This window comes from Paramormyrops kingsleyae, chromosome 11, assembly GCF_048594095.1.
Source record: "Paramormyrops kingsleyae isolate MSU_618 chromosome 11, PKINGS_0.4, whole genome shotgun sequence".
NCBI classification, from domain to species: Eukaryota; Metazoa; Chordata; class Actinopteri; order Osteoglossiformes; family Mormyridae; genus Paramormyrops; species Paramormyrops kingsleyae.
Genome location: NC_132807.1, coordinates 29,550,938 through 29,566,992, shown reverse-complemented (window position 1 = coordinate 29,566,992; position 16,055 = coordinate 29,550,938). Strand labels below are relative to the sequence as shown.

Sequence of the window (16,055 nt, the reverse complement as noted above, 5' to 3'; positions counted from 1 at the left end):
AAGTACAATTACTTTTCAGTTGTTTTTGTCATAGTGACAATGGGAAATATTGCCCCTCTGGGTAGCGGATGACTTCTGTGTAACGTTATGTATTTATTTAGAAAATACGTTGTTCTCTCCTTTCTCCTGCTTCTGCTTTCACATAATGGAGATTTCCTGACAAACGGCATTTACTCTGACGTCAGCAGCTTTGAGTACATAGGTATGTCATGTGCCGTAAATGGGCCGAGCTCCTTGTTTCCCCCTTCCCCCGTCTCTTATCACCTCCAGTCAAAGTCAGATACGTCGGTCAGCCTTAACTGCTTCTCCTCGAGGCACTTTTGTTTCGTCATAGTGGGAGTGAGGAGCCCAAACCAGCTGGCTTTTTGTTTGTCATACATGCCTCAAAGTTTACCTTATCATATTTTTAAATCCTATATGCCTTCATGTACGTTTTAGATGAACAGATACAAATTTGTGTTTTGTGCCAAAGTATTATACAGTAAGAAAAACAAGGCAGTGTGGTTGAGATACTTGTGAAGATGATGATTTTTTTCATATTATCCATAGAAACAAATTATAAATGTATTTTGTGTAGTAGGTCGTGGGATCGAGGTCTGCTGTTAGATATGAATAAGGTACAGGAGGGCGGGATTTAAGCAGAACTAATACAAGTGAAATGTAAAATTGGGTCACGACCCTGGTTATTGAACATCACAAAGAGAGGTGCAAAAACCACAAGGAAATGCACAGGAAACCTCTTCTAAGGCGAACCAGCCATTGTTCCGGAGAACATGACTCCAGCTGTCTCAGATTCACCCAGCTGCTCCCTGCGAAGGTGGTTTGTTCAGCTGCAGTCAGTGGACGTTTCCCCCCTAAGGAACAGAAATGTTCGAATGTCCACTTTTTCCTGATTTTCCGGGAACATTATCCTGCTACTAAAACAAATGCTAATAAGATAATGACAAATGAAGGGCACAGGAGGACGGCAGGTATTACTGCGGCTCGACACCCCAAAGATCATGGGTTCAAGGCTGGCCGGGACATTTGCAGAATGCACAAGTAATATAAAGTAATAGTTATATTATAAAGCAATGTTTTTCAACATTAATTGCGTAAAAAGGATGTTCGGGTAATGTCGTTATCATTCTGTCATTGACAGAGCCTTTGTGAAAATGTATGATGTAGAAAAAACGTTCCAATACAGTAAGGACGTTCTCTGCCAATTTTGAGAAGACCATCACATAACGTTGGCTGAAGTTCTGGATAGGCACTTGGGCTGGTAATCGATTGCTGTGGTTAAAGATGAATTAAAACCTGTTCGCTATCGTTGTGTCTTGTTGAGTTGGCTAAAAACAGAAAACACATGCGTGGACTAAATCTGAGCCTGTTCCAAGTACCACAGACTTCTGCTCGTTATTTTGCTTTTTCCAACAAAGAGTGAATGGGGAAGAACTCTGCACTGAGCTGATTTAAGAGCATTAAGTGCTCGGTGGGCCCTCGCAGTAGGACCGCTGGCGCCCACAGTGATGATTTCCGCCTCTACATTACATTTCAGTTTAATCATTAAAATTCGCTATTTGGCAGTCAGTGATTATTACGTGGTCGCGTGGTTGTGTGGCTGCTGAAACCCTTCTCTCCCACCTGCATACTATCTCTCAGACGCAGGCCATCGCGTAGGCAAGCCTACTGACATCAGCGCTGGCGAATGAATCAGCACAAATTATCACCAGTACTGATCTATTCTCTGGATGCCTGGGTGTCCTTCACGGAATGAGGGTCATACAGAGAACATGCAAGAGGATCGACATGAGAGCACACGTTCGTGTTTAGGTTGCTCTTGTACAAATCTTTGGTCACGTTGTCTCCCATTATTCTAGTGACAGTCATTTCTGACTGTGCGTGAACGTCCCCTACAGCCCCCCCCCCCCGCTGTGTCCCTATTGACCAGCTTCCTTTGTCATGTAAAGCAAGAGATTCGGTGGAGAAATCGATTGGAGCACCAAACTCAGCAACTCGTGGGTGCCTGACAGATTAGTAATTATTCAACATCAATTCAGCAGCTAGAGTATTTCCAGAACATGAAATATCTATTGTGGAAACGAAAATGACACAGAGCTAATTCAGTTCAAAGTTTTGTAAGTTAATTCATGTGTGAGCAAAAAATAAAATGTTCACTAAACCTTCCAAAAACCTTCACTTATTGCATTATCTAAACATGAAAAATGCTGCTATATTTTCTGGTCTTAAATACTGAAACATTTTCAGTTCAGGTCTGAGAGTTTGCCTAAAAGAAATCATAACATTTGTAAAGAAATTGTATTGCTGCTCTGCTTGCCTGTTATGTGGTATTAAATTATAAGAGTGATTATCAAAAAATATTTTAAAGATTTTTCCCCCGGCAAAACTGAACAATAATAATGTGGTTGAAAATATTTAGTTTGAAGATGACTTTGTGTACATTTGCCCAGTTTTTTTGCTGACAGAAATGGCTGTCTTACCCCCCCACCCCCAGGATGGAGTTTGGGTGCCATCCATGGTTATGGCTGTGAAAATAACTGGGATGCAAGCAGATTCCCAGCTGGAGATTTGTGGTGGTGTTAATGGTGGTGTTTTACATCCTGATTGTCCTCTGTCTGAGTGATTCATGGCACTCGGATGAAAGCTGTAGCTCGGAGGCCCCCGCACCCCAAGAAATGGCGGAATAGTAATAGAACATCAGCTATTAGAATAAAATGTAAGGATGTGGCTCAGTGACAAATAAGTGTGGTGCAGTGGTTAGCACTGTTGCCTCACACCTCTGGGACCTGGGTTCAAGTCTCCGCCTGGGTCATATGTGTGTGGAGTTTGCATGTTCTCCCCGTGTCGTCGTGGGGTTTCCTCTGGGTACTCCAGTTTCCCCCCCAGTCCAAAGACATGCTGAGGCTAATTGGAGTTACTAAACTGCCCGTAGGTGTGCATGTGTGAGTGCATGGTGTGTGAGTGTGCCCTGCGATGGGCTGGCCCCCCATCCAGGGTTGTTCCCTGCCTCGTGCCCATTGCTTCCGGGATGGGCTCCGGACCCCCCGCGACCCAGTAGGATAAGCGGGTTGGACAATGGATGGATGGACATCAGGTATGTTAAAATGTCATTTCCGTATTCATCTTTGTTTCATGTCATTTGAAATGATTTTGCACTATTTCTTCGAAAGCTAAGACTGCATGCACTTGAAAACGTTAAATAGTGTAACCACAAAAGAATGAGAAATATGAAGAATTTGTCCACTTGGAGTGTAAAATAATTGCTTCATAATTACAATTTAAAATAACACAAAAAACAGATTTTATTAGGCTTATCTCTAAGTTTTTTGCATTATGAGCAGGACATATGCTGAAAACACCTGTTTTCTAAATACACTTTAACAAATTATGTAAAAAATGTAAAAATAAAAAAATAAAAATCATATTACACTGCAGTAGAGGATTGCATTTTATTCTACATTAATTATCCTGTATATTATCATATTTTTATGAAAGGTACTGGTTATGGTAATTGACACAAACCAGTTACACCACTTGAGCATGTTGCTTCTACAATCAAAGACCATTGTTTGTTGAAGAAATTGACATTGAAAATCAAGCATGACAAGTCAACAAGGTCAACTGAACTTGGTGTTTTATTTTATTTCAATATAGGAAAAACATCTAACAACAAAAATCAGGAATTCATGTCTTCTATTGTGATTCCATCCATCCATCCATCCGTCCATTTTCTCCCGCTTTTCTGGGGTCGGGTCGTGGGGGCAGCAGTCTGAACAGGAAGGCCCAGATCTCCCTCTTCAGGGCCGCCTTCTCATTTCTGCAACACCTCAGCAGGCATCCTAGATAGATGCATGAACCTCCTCAGCTGGCTCCCATTGATGTGGAGGAGCAGTGACTCTATTTTGAGCCCCTCCCAGAAGTCTGAGCTCCGTACCTTTAAGGCTGAGCCCAGACACCCTGCAAAGAGACCTCATTTCTGCTACTTATACCGCGATCTCTTTCTTTCGGTCACTACCCAAAGCTCATGACCATAAGTGAGGGTAGGAACGCAGTTTGACGTAAATCAATAGCTTTGACTTCCTGCTCAGCTCTCGCTTTACCACTACAGAATGGTACAGCGTCTGAATAACTGCCAGCGTGGCACCAAAGCGCCTGTCGATCTCCTCCTCCTTTCTTCCCTCACTCTTGAACAAGACCCTGAGATAGTTGATCTCTTCCGCTCGAGGCAGTAATTCATCCCCAACCTGGATGGACAATCCACCCATGACCTCAGTCATGATTTCAGTTAAGAAAAACATGTAGCAACAAAGAATCAGGATAAAATCATGTCTGTGTGTTTCTGTCTCTATGTGTCTTGTGTGTCTGTGTATGTGCGTAACCTACCTTTCACTCCCTTTGGCAAATTAACTGGCCCTTGCAGCAGGATCAGCGTTCACTCATGCTCATGACGAGCCACTTTTTCCCTGCTTGAAAGCAGCATCTATTAGGGGAAAAGAGGCACCATTATATTAATTATGAAATAGCAGAAATTTAATAAAGTACATTTTACAGATGCAAATTTTATACAGTTCTCTGATTATCTCCTATCACTGAATTATTGGAGTTTAAGGTTTTTTTTTTTTTAAAGCTGCTGTAGATGTTGAACAGTCACTGTTCACCCACTTCATTCTGCTACATTATGACGTTTCATACATATATGACATTATATGCTGCGTAAATCTGTAAGCGAATGGAATAAAAATATACATTGAAGATGAACATTTCTAAAACACTAGGGTTGTTCAGCATAATGATTTTATCCAAGCCTTACAGAGCTTTGATGATAAAGTTGCAAATAAATCACCACCTTTTCCAAAAATGTAACATTGGACTCCTGAAAATAGTTCCACATAGTAAATTACTTTATATTACATTTAATCAGCCTACTTATATTTAACAAAACTGGCCTCTAACAGACGGACTTGTAATAGGAGTCAAATGGTGTAGCTGGTTACACCATTAGACATTTCAATTTAAAATCAAATTTTATAGTCATTACCATGACTCCTATGTAAGCACATGGCCTAGGTGTGAACTCATTTTTATAATTATCATGAATTGATGTTTTCCTGGGGTCATGCCATTTGACATGTAAACCTAATACCAAACCATCCATCCATCCATCTCCTACTGCTTATCCGAGGTCGGGTCGCGGGGGCAGCCTAAGCAGGGAAACCCAGACTTCCCTCTCCCCGGCCACTTCCTCCAGCTCCTCTGGGGGAATCCCGAGGCGTTCCCAGGCCAGCCGAGAGACATAGTCCCTCCAGCGTGTCCTGGGTCTTCCCCGGGGCCTCCTCCCAGTGGGACATGCCCGGAACACCTCACCAGGGAGGCGTCCAGGAGGCATCCTGACCAGATGCCCGAGCCTCCTCATCTGGCTCCTCTCAATGCGGAGGAGCAGCGGCTCTACTCTGAGTCCCTCCCGAATGACTGAGCTCCTCATCCTATCTCTAAGGGAGAGCCCAGCCACCCTGCGGAGGAAACCCATTTCGGCTGCTTGTATTTGCGATCTCGTTCTTTCGGTCACTACCCACAGCTCGTGACCATAGGTGAGGGTAGGAATGTAGATCGACTGGTAAATCGAGAGCTTCGCCTTTTGGCTCAGCTCCTTCTTCACCACGACAGACCGATGCAGCGCCCGCATCCCTGCTGACGCTGCACCGATCTGCCTGTCGTAATACCAAACCATACCCTAAAAATGTCAAATTATCTGCTATTTTGGACTTACTAACTTTGACTTGCAAAAGTTAGGGTCACCAGGAGTCCTTCTCTCTGATATTATTTCCCGTCACAGGGTTTTCTATTTCACAATTTGAACAAATTCTCCAAATTAATTATAATATTCAGAACAATGGTGTTCTGTTACTTTTATTTCCTATTAAATAGTTCTAATGTAAGATTACACCGGACTAGTTGAAAGCACGTTTTATTGAGAATTTCACCTTTTTTTTACACAACTTTTTAGATTACTTGGTTAAGTTTTTACAGTTTCACAACTTTTTTGCCATCATCCCCCAAATATTCTCTCAAAATCGATTAAAGATAGACGTTTTGGATAAAGTCCTTGGATAAGTTTATTTTCAAAGTGTAACTTTTAAAATTTAACTAATACATATGGACACAAAAAATTAGCATCACGTCATTGACCCATAGATGCCCAGTACTTTTCTAATTGGATAAAAGTTTTTTAGCAAAACAATGTGTCTATGAATTATACTCCATTTTCACAATATGCCTGTTTGTTAGGATACCCATTAGAAAACAGAAAGTGAGAATATGCCATCCACAGATTCTCCATGGTTCTTTTCTGGTTTGGTCCATGTATGCTGTCGTTAGATCCAGCTAAATGCCTGATAATCTAATTTGATTGATATGAGCTTGTGCTCTTCGGATTACAAGGGTTTCACCGTGTTTAGAGGAATAAATTGCAGCTTACTGTACATCAAGCCAAGTAATTTGCTTTGGCCTGTACTGGTTAGCAGGCCGCTGCGGATGTAGTTAATAGCAGTGAAAATCGTGCACTTTGCCCCCCGGTGCCATGCTGTTCCTGAACTGCTGATTGCCCTTTAAGTCAGTCATTCACCCCCCCCCTCTTTATTTAGTTATCTTTAAATTGTTGAATCTGGTACAAGATGAGATGAAATATTTATCCGATTTCTTGTCTTCGGAAGCATTTTGAACCTCACTTGGTCACATCGAAGTGCACAGAGCCATTTATGGTGGTTTTCGTCAATTAATTGAAATACTTTTATTAAATGTTTTGTAGATATGTACTGTACTTTAAACATATGAATGCTGTGTGGTTTCCGAACTTCCTGGATTTCAGCAAATTTCAAGGGGCTTAAGGAGCTCTTATTTTATGGGGAGTTCGGATTCAACCCGTTACACCCCCCTCGTATATCGACCCCTACTGGCCTGGGGGCTCAAGAAGCTTTTGTCTTCTGCTTCTCCTCTTGGTTTTTTTTTTGTAAAGTTTTCTCTCTTCCTACAGGAAGAAAGTACTCCTAAGGAAAAGTACAGAAGATCTCGGGAGTCACATACAGGATTATCACTCTTGTCAACATGTTCGCTAATCTAAGTCAGCTAATGAGGTCATTCAGCCTTGTGAAACAGCCTAGTTGAAAAATCAAGTTCGTTTTTATTAGCCTCCCTTAGAGATGCTGCAAATCCACAAGCTTCAGTATATTTTGGTGAATTTTAATAATGTTACATTTTCTAGCTACTTAGCTTGCTGCTCATTTGTAGCTACTTTCTGCACTCATCCTTGTATTTTGCTTATGTGTTTTGTCAGCCATGCGGTAACATTAGCTATTCAAAGATATTTTAGGATTGTGATCTTTATTGTTGTCCTTTGACTTTTTATTAAATGATATGAGTAGAAATGTGAATAAGTATCGGTCTCTCTTTACTTTCCTGATTGCATCGTTCAGCCTCTCCGCATGATGAGATTTTGATTTGGTTCAGGTGTTTTGCTGGCCTTAATGTTGGGAATGAGGCCACTGTTAAATGGCTTCATGTGCATGAAGTGCTCTCTTGTTTGGCCCTCCAGCATGCTTACACATCTATTAAGTCTGTTGATGGTTGGGAGAGCCTGTTAAAATTTATGGAAGTGTAGAGTGTTGATAAGCTCTCCTCAGGCCATTTGCTTTTATGGAGTAATATAAACTCCCATAGCAGTGGTCCTGACTCTGCCCCCCTGTCGTGTTCCCTGCAATTGTGTCGCCTCAGGTAGAGCGAATAGTAGACAAGCGCAGGAACAAGAAGGGCAAGTGGGAATACCTGATCCGGTGGAAGGGCTACGGCAGCAACGAGGATACCTGGGAGCCAGAGCACCACCTACTGCACTGCGAGGAGTTCATCGACCAGTTCAACAACCTGCATCTCCAGCGGGACAAGCGGCCGCGGCAAGCCAGGCCGAGCGAGGCTGTGCGAGGCCGGGGGGAGGCACGGAGGAGGAAGAGGAGCGGCACGGGGGCTATGCTGAAGCCCAGGAAGATCAGCAAGCAGGCAGGAGACAGGGCGACCAAGACTGTGACTTACAGGACGGCATCCGGCGAACTGCAGCCTCTACCTGTGCAGAAGGAGCACAACGGAGTGGAGAATGGGGACATCAATGCCTTAGACTACGACAGCGCCGCCCCAGTGGACAAAATGATGCAGGACCTGGATGTTACAAAAACACCCCTGCTGAATGAAATAGGTGAGGCTTCCCTTTTACACTGTTCTTACCATGCATATGAGGGTCTAAACAACACCGTCATGCTTCTGTAAACGGCAAGAGAACTAAACGTATTGTCATGGTTACTCAGTAAGACCAGTTTACCCAAAGTGACTCGGTGTACAATTTCAAACAAATTTTATCCCTGTAGACATTAACCAAAGAGTTAAGTGTCTTTCCTGATAGTCACAGGATGATAATTATATATATTTGATTTATGAGAAACATCTGTATAATGCATAGTATAGCATGCATAATATTTTACATTATTACAGAGTCTGCAGTTCCAGCGTGTGATTCCAACAAATTATGAAAAAATGATGGTCTTTATCTGGATGACTTGGTTGAATGATCAGTTTTTAAATCAGGCATACATTTGGGAGTCTGAGGTATCCCACGTCCTCTTGTGTGTCCTGCATGTTCTACAAACTGTAGACGAGTCACTGATCACTTTTGTCGATTTGCATATTTAATCTCCAAATTGCAGGTTTTGAGGTTGTAAAAACTCAGCTTGTGTTTATGAACAGATGAGGTTTTTAGAAAGATCTTTTCTATCCAAGTCAGTGCAGTCAGAATGAGCACCACTGATGCATTATAATTTTCATTAATTATCGATTAATTATCGATTTGAAATAGGTATGTGTTTTTTACGCTTCAGATCCAAGTCTGCTCCAGCTTCTAAATGGAATGGCTTTACTGTAACTTTTTTAATGTTGCTGTCCAGATTTTGGCTTATCCCTGTCATACACCCATAGATCAAAACTGAAGCTGTTGTTACTGAGGAAAAATGATCTGTTATCCTGCTGAGCACGTTCTTTTGGTCCAGGGGGATCAACAAGTCCATAGGAACACAGATATGTATATATCTCACCTGCTGAGTCTGCTTGCATTCCACATTGCTGCTCTGGTTGGACATCTCTAAGGTTTGTGCTGGTGTGTCTGGGGCAGGCAGGCGTCTCTTATGGGTCTCTAAGCATTCGGGGGGGGGGGGGGGAATGCGGGGAGACAGAAGAGGGTGAGAAGGCGTCGCTTATAATTTGGCATTTCTTTACAAATTTCTCAAGGTGCTTCCCTTGAGTCGGGCTGTTTCTTTGCTCCTGCTGTAGTTTCCAAGTCCCCTAGCAGGTTAAACTTGTTTTCAATATACAGAGATAATATAGTACAGGCAGTCCACGGGTTAAGAACGTCCAACTTACGGACAAAACCTACTTACGAGTGGACTACCATGAAGTCTGTTATATAAACAGTTTGAGTTAGAAACATTGGCTGGTAATACGAAAAGCACACAGTACTTAGTGACGCTCACTAAAACGCTGTGTGACTTCACTGGGTACTCAGCTCGAGGTGCAGTACAGTACTGTATGGATTTTAATTATTACAGTATTATTATTATTATTATTATTATTATTATTATTATTATTATTATTATTATTGTTGTTATTATGAGGTGGCACCTGGTACACTGGTTAACACTGTTGCCTGATACCTCAGGGACCAAGGTTCGAGTCTCCTCCATGGCTCCGTGTGTGTGGAGTTTGCATCTTCTCCCTGTGTCGTCGTGGGGTTTCCTCCAGGTTCTCCGGTTTCCCCCCACAGTCCAAAAACATGCTGAGGTTAATTGGAGTCACCAAACTGCCCATCAGTGTGCATGTTTGCCTGAATGGTGTGTGAGTGTGCCCTGCGATGGTGTGTGAGTGTGCCCTGCGTTGGTGTGTGAGTGTGCCCTGCGTTGGTGTGTGAGTGTGCCCTGCGTTGGTGTGTGAGTGCCCTGCGTTGGTGTGTGTGTGTGCCCTGCGTTGGTGTGTGTGTGTGCCCTGCATTGGTGTGTGTGTGCCCTGCGTTGGTGTGTGTGTGTGCCCTGCGTTGGTGTGTGAGTGTGCCCTGCGTTGGTGTGTGTGTGTGCCCTGCGTTGGTGTGTGAGTGTGCCCTGCGTTGGTGTGTGTGTGTGCCCTGCGTTGGTGCGTGAGTGTGCCCTGCGTTGGTGTGTGAGTGTGCCCTGCGTTGGTGCGTGAGTGTGCCCTGCGTTGGTGCGTGAGTGTGCCCTGCGTTGGTGCGTGTGTGTGCCCTGCGTTGGTGCGTGAGTGTGCCCTGCGTTGGTGCGTGAGTGTGCCCTGCGTTGGTGCGTGAGTGTGCCCTGCGTTGGTGCGTGAGTGTGCCCTGCGTTGGTGCGTGTGTGTGCCCTGCGTTGGTGTGTGAGTGTGCCCTGCGTTGGTGTGTGAGTGTGCCCTGCGTTGGTGTGTGAGTGTGCCCTGCGTTGGTGTGTGAGTGTGCCCTGCGTTGGTATGTGAGTGTGCCCTGCGTTGGTGTGTGAGTGTGCCCTGCGATGGTGTGTGAGTGTGCCCTGCGTTGGTGTGTGAGTGTGCCCTGCGTTGGTGTGTGTGTGTGCCCTGCGTTGGTGTGTGAGTGTGCCCTGCGTTGGTGTGTGTGTGCCCTGCGTTGGTGTGTGAGTGTGCCCTGCGTTGGTGTGTGAGTGTGCCCTGCGTTGGTGTGTGAGTGTGCCCTGCGTTGGTGTGTGTGTGTGCCCTGCGTTGGTGTGTGAGTGTGCCCTGCGTTGGTGTGTGTGTGCCCTGCGTTGGTGTGTGTGTGTGCCCTGCGTTGGTGTGTGAGTGTGCCCTGCATTGGTGTGTGTGCCCTGCGTTGGTGTGTGTGCCCTGCGTTGGTGTGTGAGTGTGCCCTGCGTTGGTGTGTGAGTGTGCCCTGCGATGGTGTGTGAGTGTGCCCTGCGTTGGTGTGTGTGTGCCCTGCGTTGGTGTGTGTGCCCCCTGCGTTGGTGTGTGTGCGTCCTGCGTTGGTGTGTGTGCGTCCTGCGTTGGTGTGTGTGTGCCCTGCGATGGTGTGTGAGTGTGCCCTGCGTTGGTGTGTGAGTGTGCCCTGCGTTGGTGTGTGTGTGTGCCCTGCGTTGGTGTGTGAGTGTGCCCTGCGATGGTGTGTGAGTGTGCCCTGCGTTGGTGTGTGAGTGTGCCCTGCGATGGTGTGTGAGTGTGCCCTGCGTTGGTGTGTGAGTGTGCCCTGCGATGGTGTGTGAGTGTGCCCTGCGATGGTGTGTGAGTGTGCCCTGCGTTGGTGTGTGAGTGTGCCCTGCGTTGGTGTGTGTGTGTGCCCTGCGTTGGTGTGTGAGTGTGCCCTGCGTTGGTGTGTGTGTGCCCTGCGTTGGTGTGTGAGTGTGCCCTGCGTTGGTGTGTGAGTGTGCCCTGCGTTGGTGTGTGAGTGTGCCCTGCGTTGGTGTGTGAGTGTGCCCTGCGTTGGTGTGTGTGTGTGCCCTGCGTTGGTGTGTGAGTGTGCCCTGCGTTGGTGTGTGTGTGCCCTGCGTTGGTGTGTGTGTGTGCCCTGCGTTGGTGTGTGAGTGTGCCCTGCATTGGTGTGTGTGCCCTGCGTTGGTGTGTGTGCCCTGCGTTGGTGTGTGAGTGTGCCCTGCGTTGGTGTGTGAGTGTGCCCTGCGATGGTGTGTGAGTGTGCCCTGCGTTGGTGTGTGTGTGCCCTGCGTTGGTGTGTGTGCCCCCTGCGTTGGTGTGTGTGCGTCCTGCGTTGGTGTGTGTGCGTCCTGCGTTGGTGTGTGTGTGCCCTGCGATGGTGTGTGAGTGTGCCCTGCGTTGGTGTGTGAGTGTGCCCTGCGTTGGTGTGTGTGTGTGCCCTGCGTTGGTGTGTGAGTGTGCCCTGCGATGGTGTGTGAGTGTGCCCTGCGTTGGTGTGTGAGTGTGCCCTGCGATGGTGTGTGAGTGTGCCCTGCGTTGGTGTGTGAGTGTGCCCTGCGTTGGTGTGTGAGTGTGCCCTGCGTTGGTGTGTGTGTGTGTGCCCTGCGTTGGTGTGTGAGTGTGCCCTGCGTTGGTGTGTGTGTGCCCTGCGTTGGTGTGTGTGTGTGCCCTGCGTTGGTGTGTGAGTGTGCCCTGCATTGGTGTGTGTGCCCTGCGTTGGTGTGTGAGTGTGCCCTGCGTTGGTGTGTGAGTGTGCCCTGCGATGGTGTGTGAGTGTGCCCTGCGTTGGTGTGTGAGTGTGCCCTGCGTTGGTGTGTGTGTGTGCCCTGCGTTGGTGTGTGAGTGTGCCCTGCGTTGGTGTGTGAGTGTGCCCTGTGTTGGTGTGTGTGTGCCCTGCGATGGTGTGTGAGTGTGCCCTGCGTTGGTGTGTGAGTGTGCCCTGCGATGGTGTGTGAGTGTGCCCTGCGATGGTGTGTGAGTGTGCCCTGCGTTGGTGTGTGTGTGCCCTGCGTTGGTGTGTGAGTGTGCCCTGCGTTGGTGTGTGAGTGTGCCCTGCGATGGTGTGTGAGTGTGCCCTGCGTTGGTGTGTGTGTGCCCTGCGTTGGTGTGTGAGTGTGCCCTGCGATGGTGTGTGAGTGTGCCCTGCGATGGTGTGTGAGTGTGCCCTGCGATGGTGTGTGAGTGTGCCCTGCGATGGTGTGTGAGTGTGCCCTGCGTTGGTGTGTGTGCCCCCTGCGTTGGTGTGTGTGCCCCCTGCGTTGGTGTGTGTGCGCCCTGCGTTGGTGTGTGTGCCCCCTGCGTTGGTGTGTGTGTGCCCTGCGTTGGTGTGTGAGTGTGCCCTGCGATGGTGTGTGAGTGTGCCCTGCGATGGTGTGTGAGTGTGCCCTGCGTTGGTGTGTGTGTGCCCTGCGTTGGTGTGTGTGCCCCCTGCGTTGGTGTGTGTGTGCCCTGCGTTGGTGTGTGTGCCCCCTGCGTTGGTGTGTGTGTGCCCTGCGTTGGTGTGTGTGCCCCCTGCGTTGGGGTTGGCGCCCCATCCTGGCTCCAGACCCCCGGTGAATAGCAGTTACAGAAGATGGATGGATGGATATTACTATTTTTAGTAGCAGTATGTACTTTATTATTTTTCCGACTTACCTACAAATTTGACTTACAGACAGACTTAGGAAATGGATCCCCTGGTTAATCTGGGGGCTGCCTGTAATTAGCACATGTGTAATAAATATCTCATATCAAACAGGTCAGACCAAAGCTCTCCTATGGGGGATTCCTGTACGTGCCAAAGCCATCTGAGAGATCCCTTTCCTGGCTCCTCCTCCCGGTGGGACATGCCTGGAACCTCCCCCCCCCCCCCCCAGGGAACCCAAACCGCCTCAGCTGGGTCCAAAGGAACAGCAACTTGATTTCTAGGTCCCTCCGCAGCCCCAAAGCCCTCGCTCCATTACGGAAGGTGATCAGACCTTGGCAATACACCATCTGTTTATGTGTAGTAGAGATATATGCCTCCTTTTTCCCAGTGAAACTTGGAGAGCACTTCCCCACTGATTTGGAGTAAGCAGATTAAAAGCACGGTGGGTAGGGGGCTGATGAAAGCGATCTGCTTGTAGTTCAGTGTTCTGCTCCAGGAGATTCCTTGGTAGTGCAGAGTTATGAATACGTGTACTACAGCACACTCAGAACTGCTTTGTGTAGAGTCATACTGCAGAGTCAGCAGGCAGTGGGCGTATTCACCGTGGATAAAAGCGTGTTTAACACCCAAATATTTGTGTTTGTTACTGTCTGCTTTCTTCTGTAAAAAGAAGGCCAATCTTGCTTCGGTTTGTCACCCTGAACAAGGTCACACCGTCGGGCGCCTTTAAGTAGAGCAGTTTTTTCTTTTTTGCCCCGAAATTCATCAAACATCTTTTGTGCTTCTGATGCAGTGCTACTCCCTTCCTGTCAAAGGACTTTCTGCCACTGTATCATGCAAAATGTATGCCTGTAATACTTGATTTACTTGATACTTGATTGATTTACTGCATAATTTCCCAGGCACGTTTTTATTAATGCCACTAACTGTATAATCGTATGAAGCAGCGTTAACAAGTAGCAGTGTTTGGTTGGTGGCTGAATCGATCAGAGGCAGTGGTGAGCATAGAGAATAGAGATGCACCACCTTGGAGTTCACAGCAAGCACTAGAACTGCAAATTGAATATGTTGGTTCTGTCGTAAAGCCACTAGGAGCCTTTCCCTGTCAGCCAGTGGGGGGCCACATCTCACAGTAGAGGGGAATTGAAACATACTCCACTTCTGTTCTTATGCTCTTCCTCTCACTGTGGTCAAGCCCAAGGAGATGGTAGTCACCATTTTTAATTTTTTTTATGAAGACTGCATTGATTTTGGGTTCCTCAGCAGGTGAGTTAAACATGTTCCAGTGAAAATGACGACAAGGATTTAATGGGAATTAGGCTGCAGTTGTTTGCATTTTAAAACTTTACATTTTCACATGTAAATCACATAACCTGGTAGAATCGCATGATGTCATGTAATTTTTTGTTTTTATTTTAGATGTTGTTATTATTATTTTTATTATGATTATTATTATTATTGTGTTGTTGCTGTTGTTGTTCCCAACCCCCAGGATGTGGTCCAAGGCCAGTATTTTACAGGGCTGTTGAACACTGGGGGTTTGGGGGAGGGGTTGGTTCATTTCCAAAAACATGTAGAACAAATAGAAGCGATTTAAAAAAAAACAACACAAAAGGTCCATGGACGTCAGACGCTTGGGAAGCCCCACTCCGCAGGACAGCAGTCAGGTTACCCCACTCCGCAGGACAGCAGTCAGGTTACCCCACTCCGCAGGACAGCAGTCAGGTTACCCCACTCCGCAGGACAGCAGTCAGGTTACCCCACTCCGCAGGACAGCAGTCAGGTTACCCCACTCCGCAGGACAGCAGTCAGGTTACCCAACTCCGCAGGACAGCAGTCAGGTTACGCCACTCCGCAGGACAGCAGTCAGGTTACCCCACTCCGCAGGACAGCAGTCAGGTTACCCCACTCCGCAGGACAGCAGTCAGGTTACCCCACTCCGCAGGACAGCAGTCAGGTTACCCCACTCCGCAGGACAGCAGTCAGGTTACCCCACTCCGCAGGACAGCAGTCAGGTTACGCCACTCCGCAGGACAGCAGTCAGGTTTCCCCACTCCGCAGGACAGCAGTCAGGTTACGCCACTCCGCAGGACAGCAGTCAGGTTACCCAACTCCGCAGGACAGCAGTCAGGTTACGCCACTCCGCAGGACAGCAGTCAGGTTACCCCACTCCGCAGGACAGCAGTCAGGTTACCCCACTCCGCAGGACAGCAGTCAGGTTACCCCACTCCGCAGGACAGCAGTCAGGTTACCCCACTCCGCAGGACAGCAGTCAGGTTACCCCACTCCGCAGGACAGCAGTCAGGTTACGCCACTCCGCAGGACAGCAGTCAGGTTTCCCCACTCCGCAGGACAGCAGTCAGGTTACGCCACTCCGCAGGACAGCAGTCAGGTTACGCCACTCCGCAGGACAGCAGTCAGGTTACCCAACTCCGCAGGACAGCAGTCAGGTTTCCCCACTCCGCAGGACAGCAGTCAGGTTACGCCACTCCGCAGGACAGCAGTCAAGTTACTGTGTTCTGCACTTCAGGAGGAAACCAGGGTGCTTGACGCAAACTTGTATGGCACTGGGAGAACAAACCCCACCCGCACACAGAAACGTACACACACACATACACAAACACAAACACGCACAAAGCACATGCAAAGCGGAGGTCTGAGGTAACATCACTACCCACTGTGCTGCTCTGTTAAGCTAAACATTTAGATTTTGAGGTTTCTTATCTCCCTGAACTCAGACCTTTTGGAGGGTCCACTCTAATAACGGATGCTCTCTTTAGCAGACGGCTCGTGTGTGAGCTGTGGGGTCAGATTTAATAGGGAATTGAGTGAATAATTCCCGGGCACGGCCCTGTCTTGCTGTATTTGCATCCTCTTAACGTCTCTCCACCATGTCCAACGCCATTGAATTAATTTTTTTAATTCTTTGCAAACCCATTGTTATCTTACACAGCTTGATATTGGCTGCATTCATTGCATA

The 16,055-nt window shown here is 47.3% G+C and overlaps 1 protein-coding gene across 2 annotated transcripts in view; it reads left to right on the top strand.

Moving 5' to 3' along the window:
* Window positions 1-16,055, top strand: part of LOC111843167 (chromodomain Y-like protein 2) — a 50,267-nt gene that overhangs the window by 16,242 nt on the left and 17,970 nt on the right. Inside the window, exon 3 of one of the 2 annotated variants that reach the window (XM_023810516.2) lies at window positions 7,768-8,239. In XM_023810516.2, coding sequence (XP_023666284.1) covers window positions 7,768-8,239 — 472 coding nt within the window. Of the gene's footprint in view, window positions 1-7,767; window positions 8,240-13,298; window positions 13,397-16,055 lie in introns of those variants that run through there. The other variant, XM_072718373.1, reaches the window with a different exon arrangement.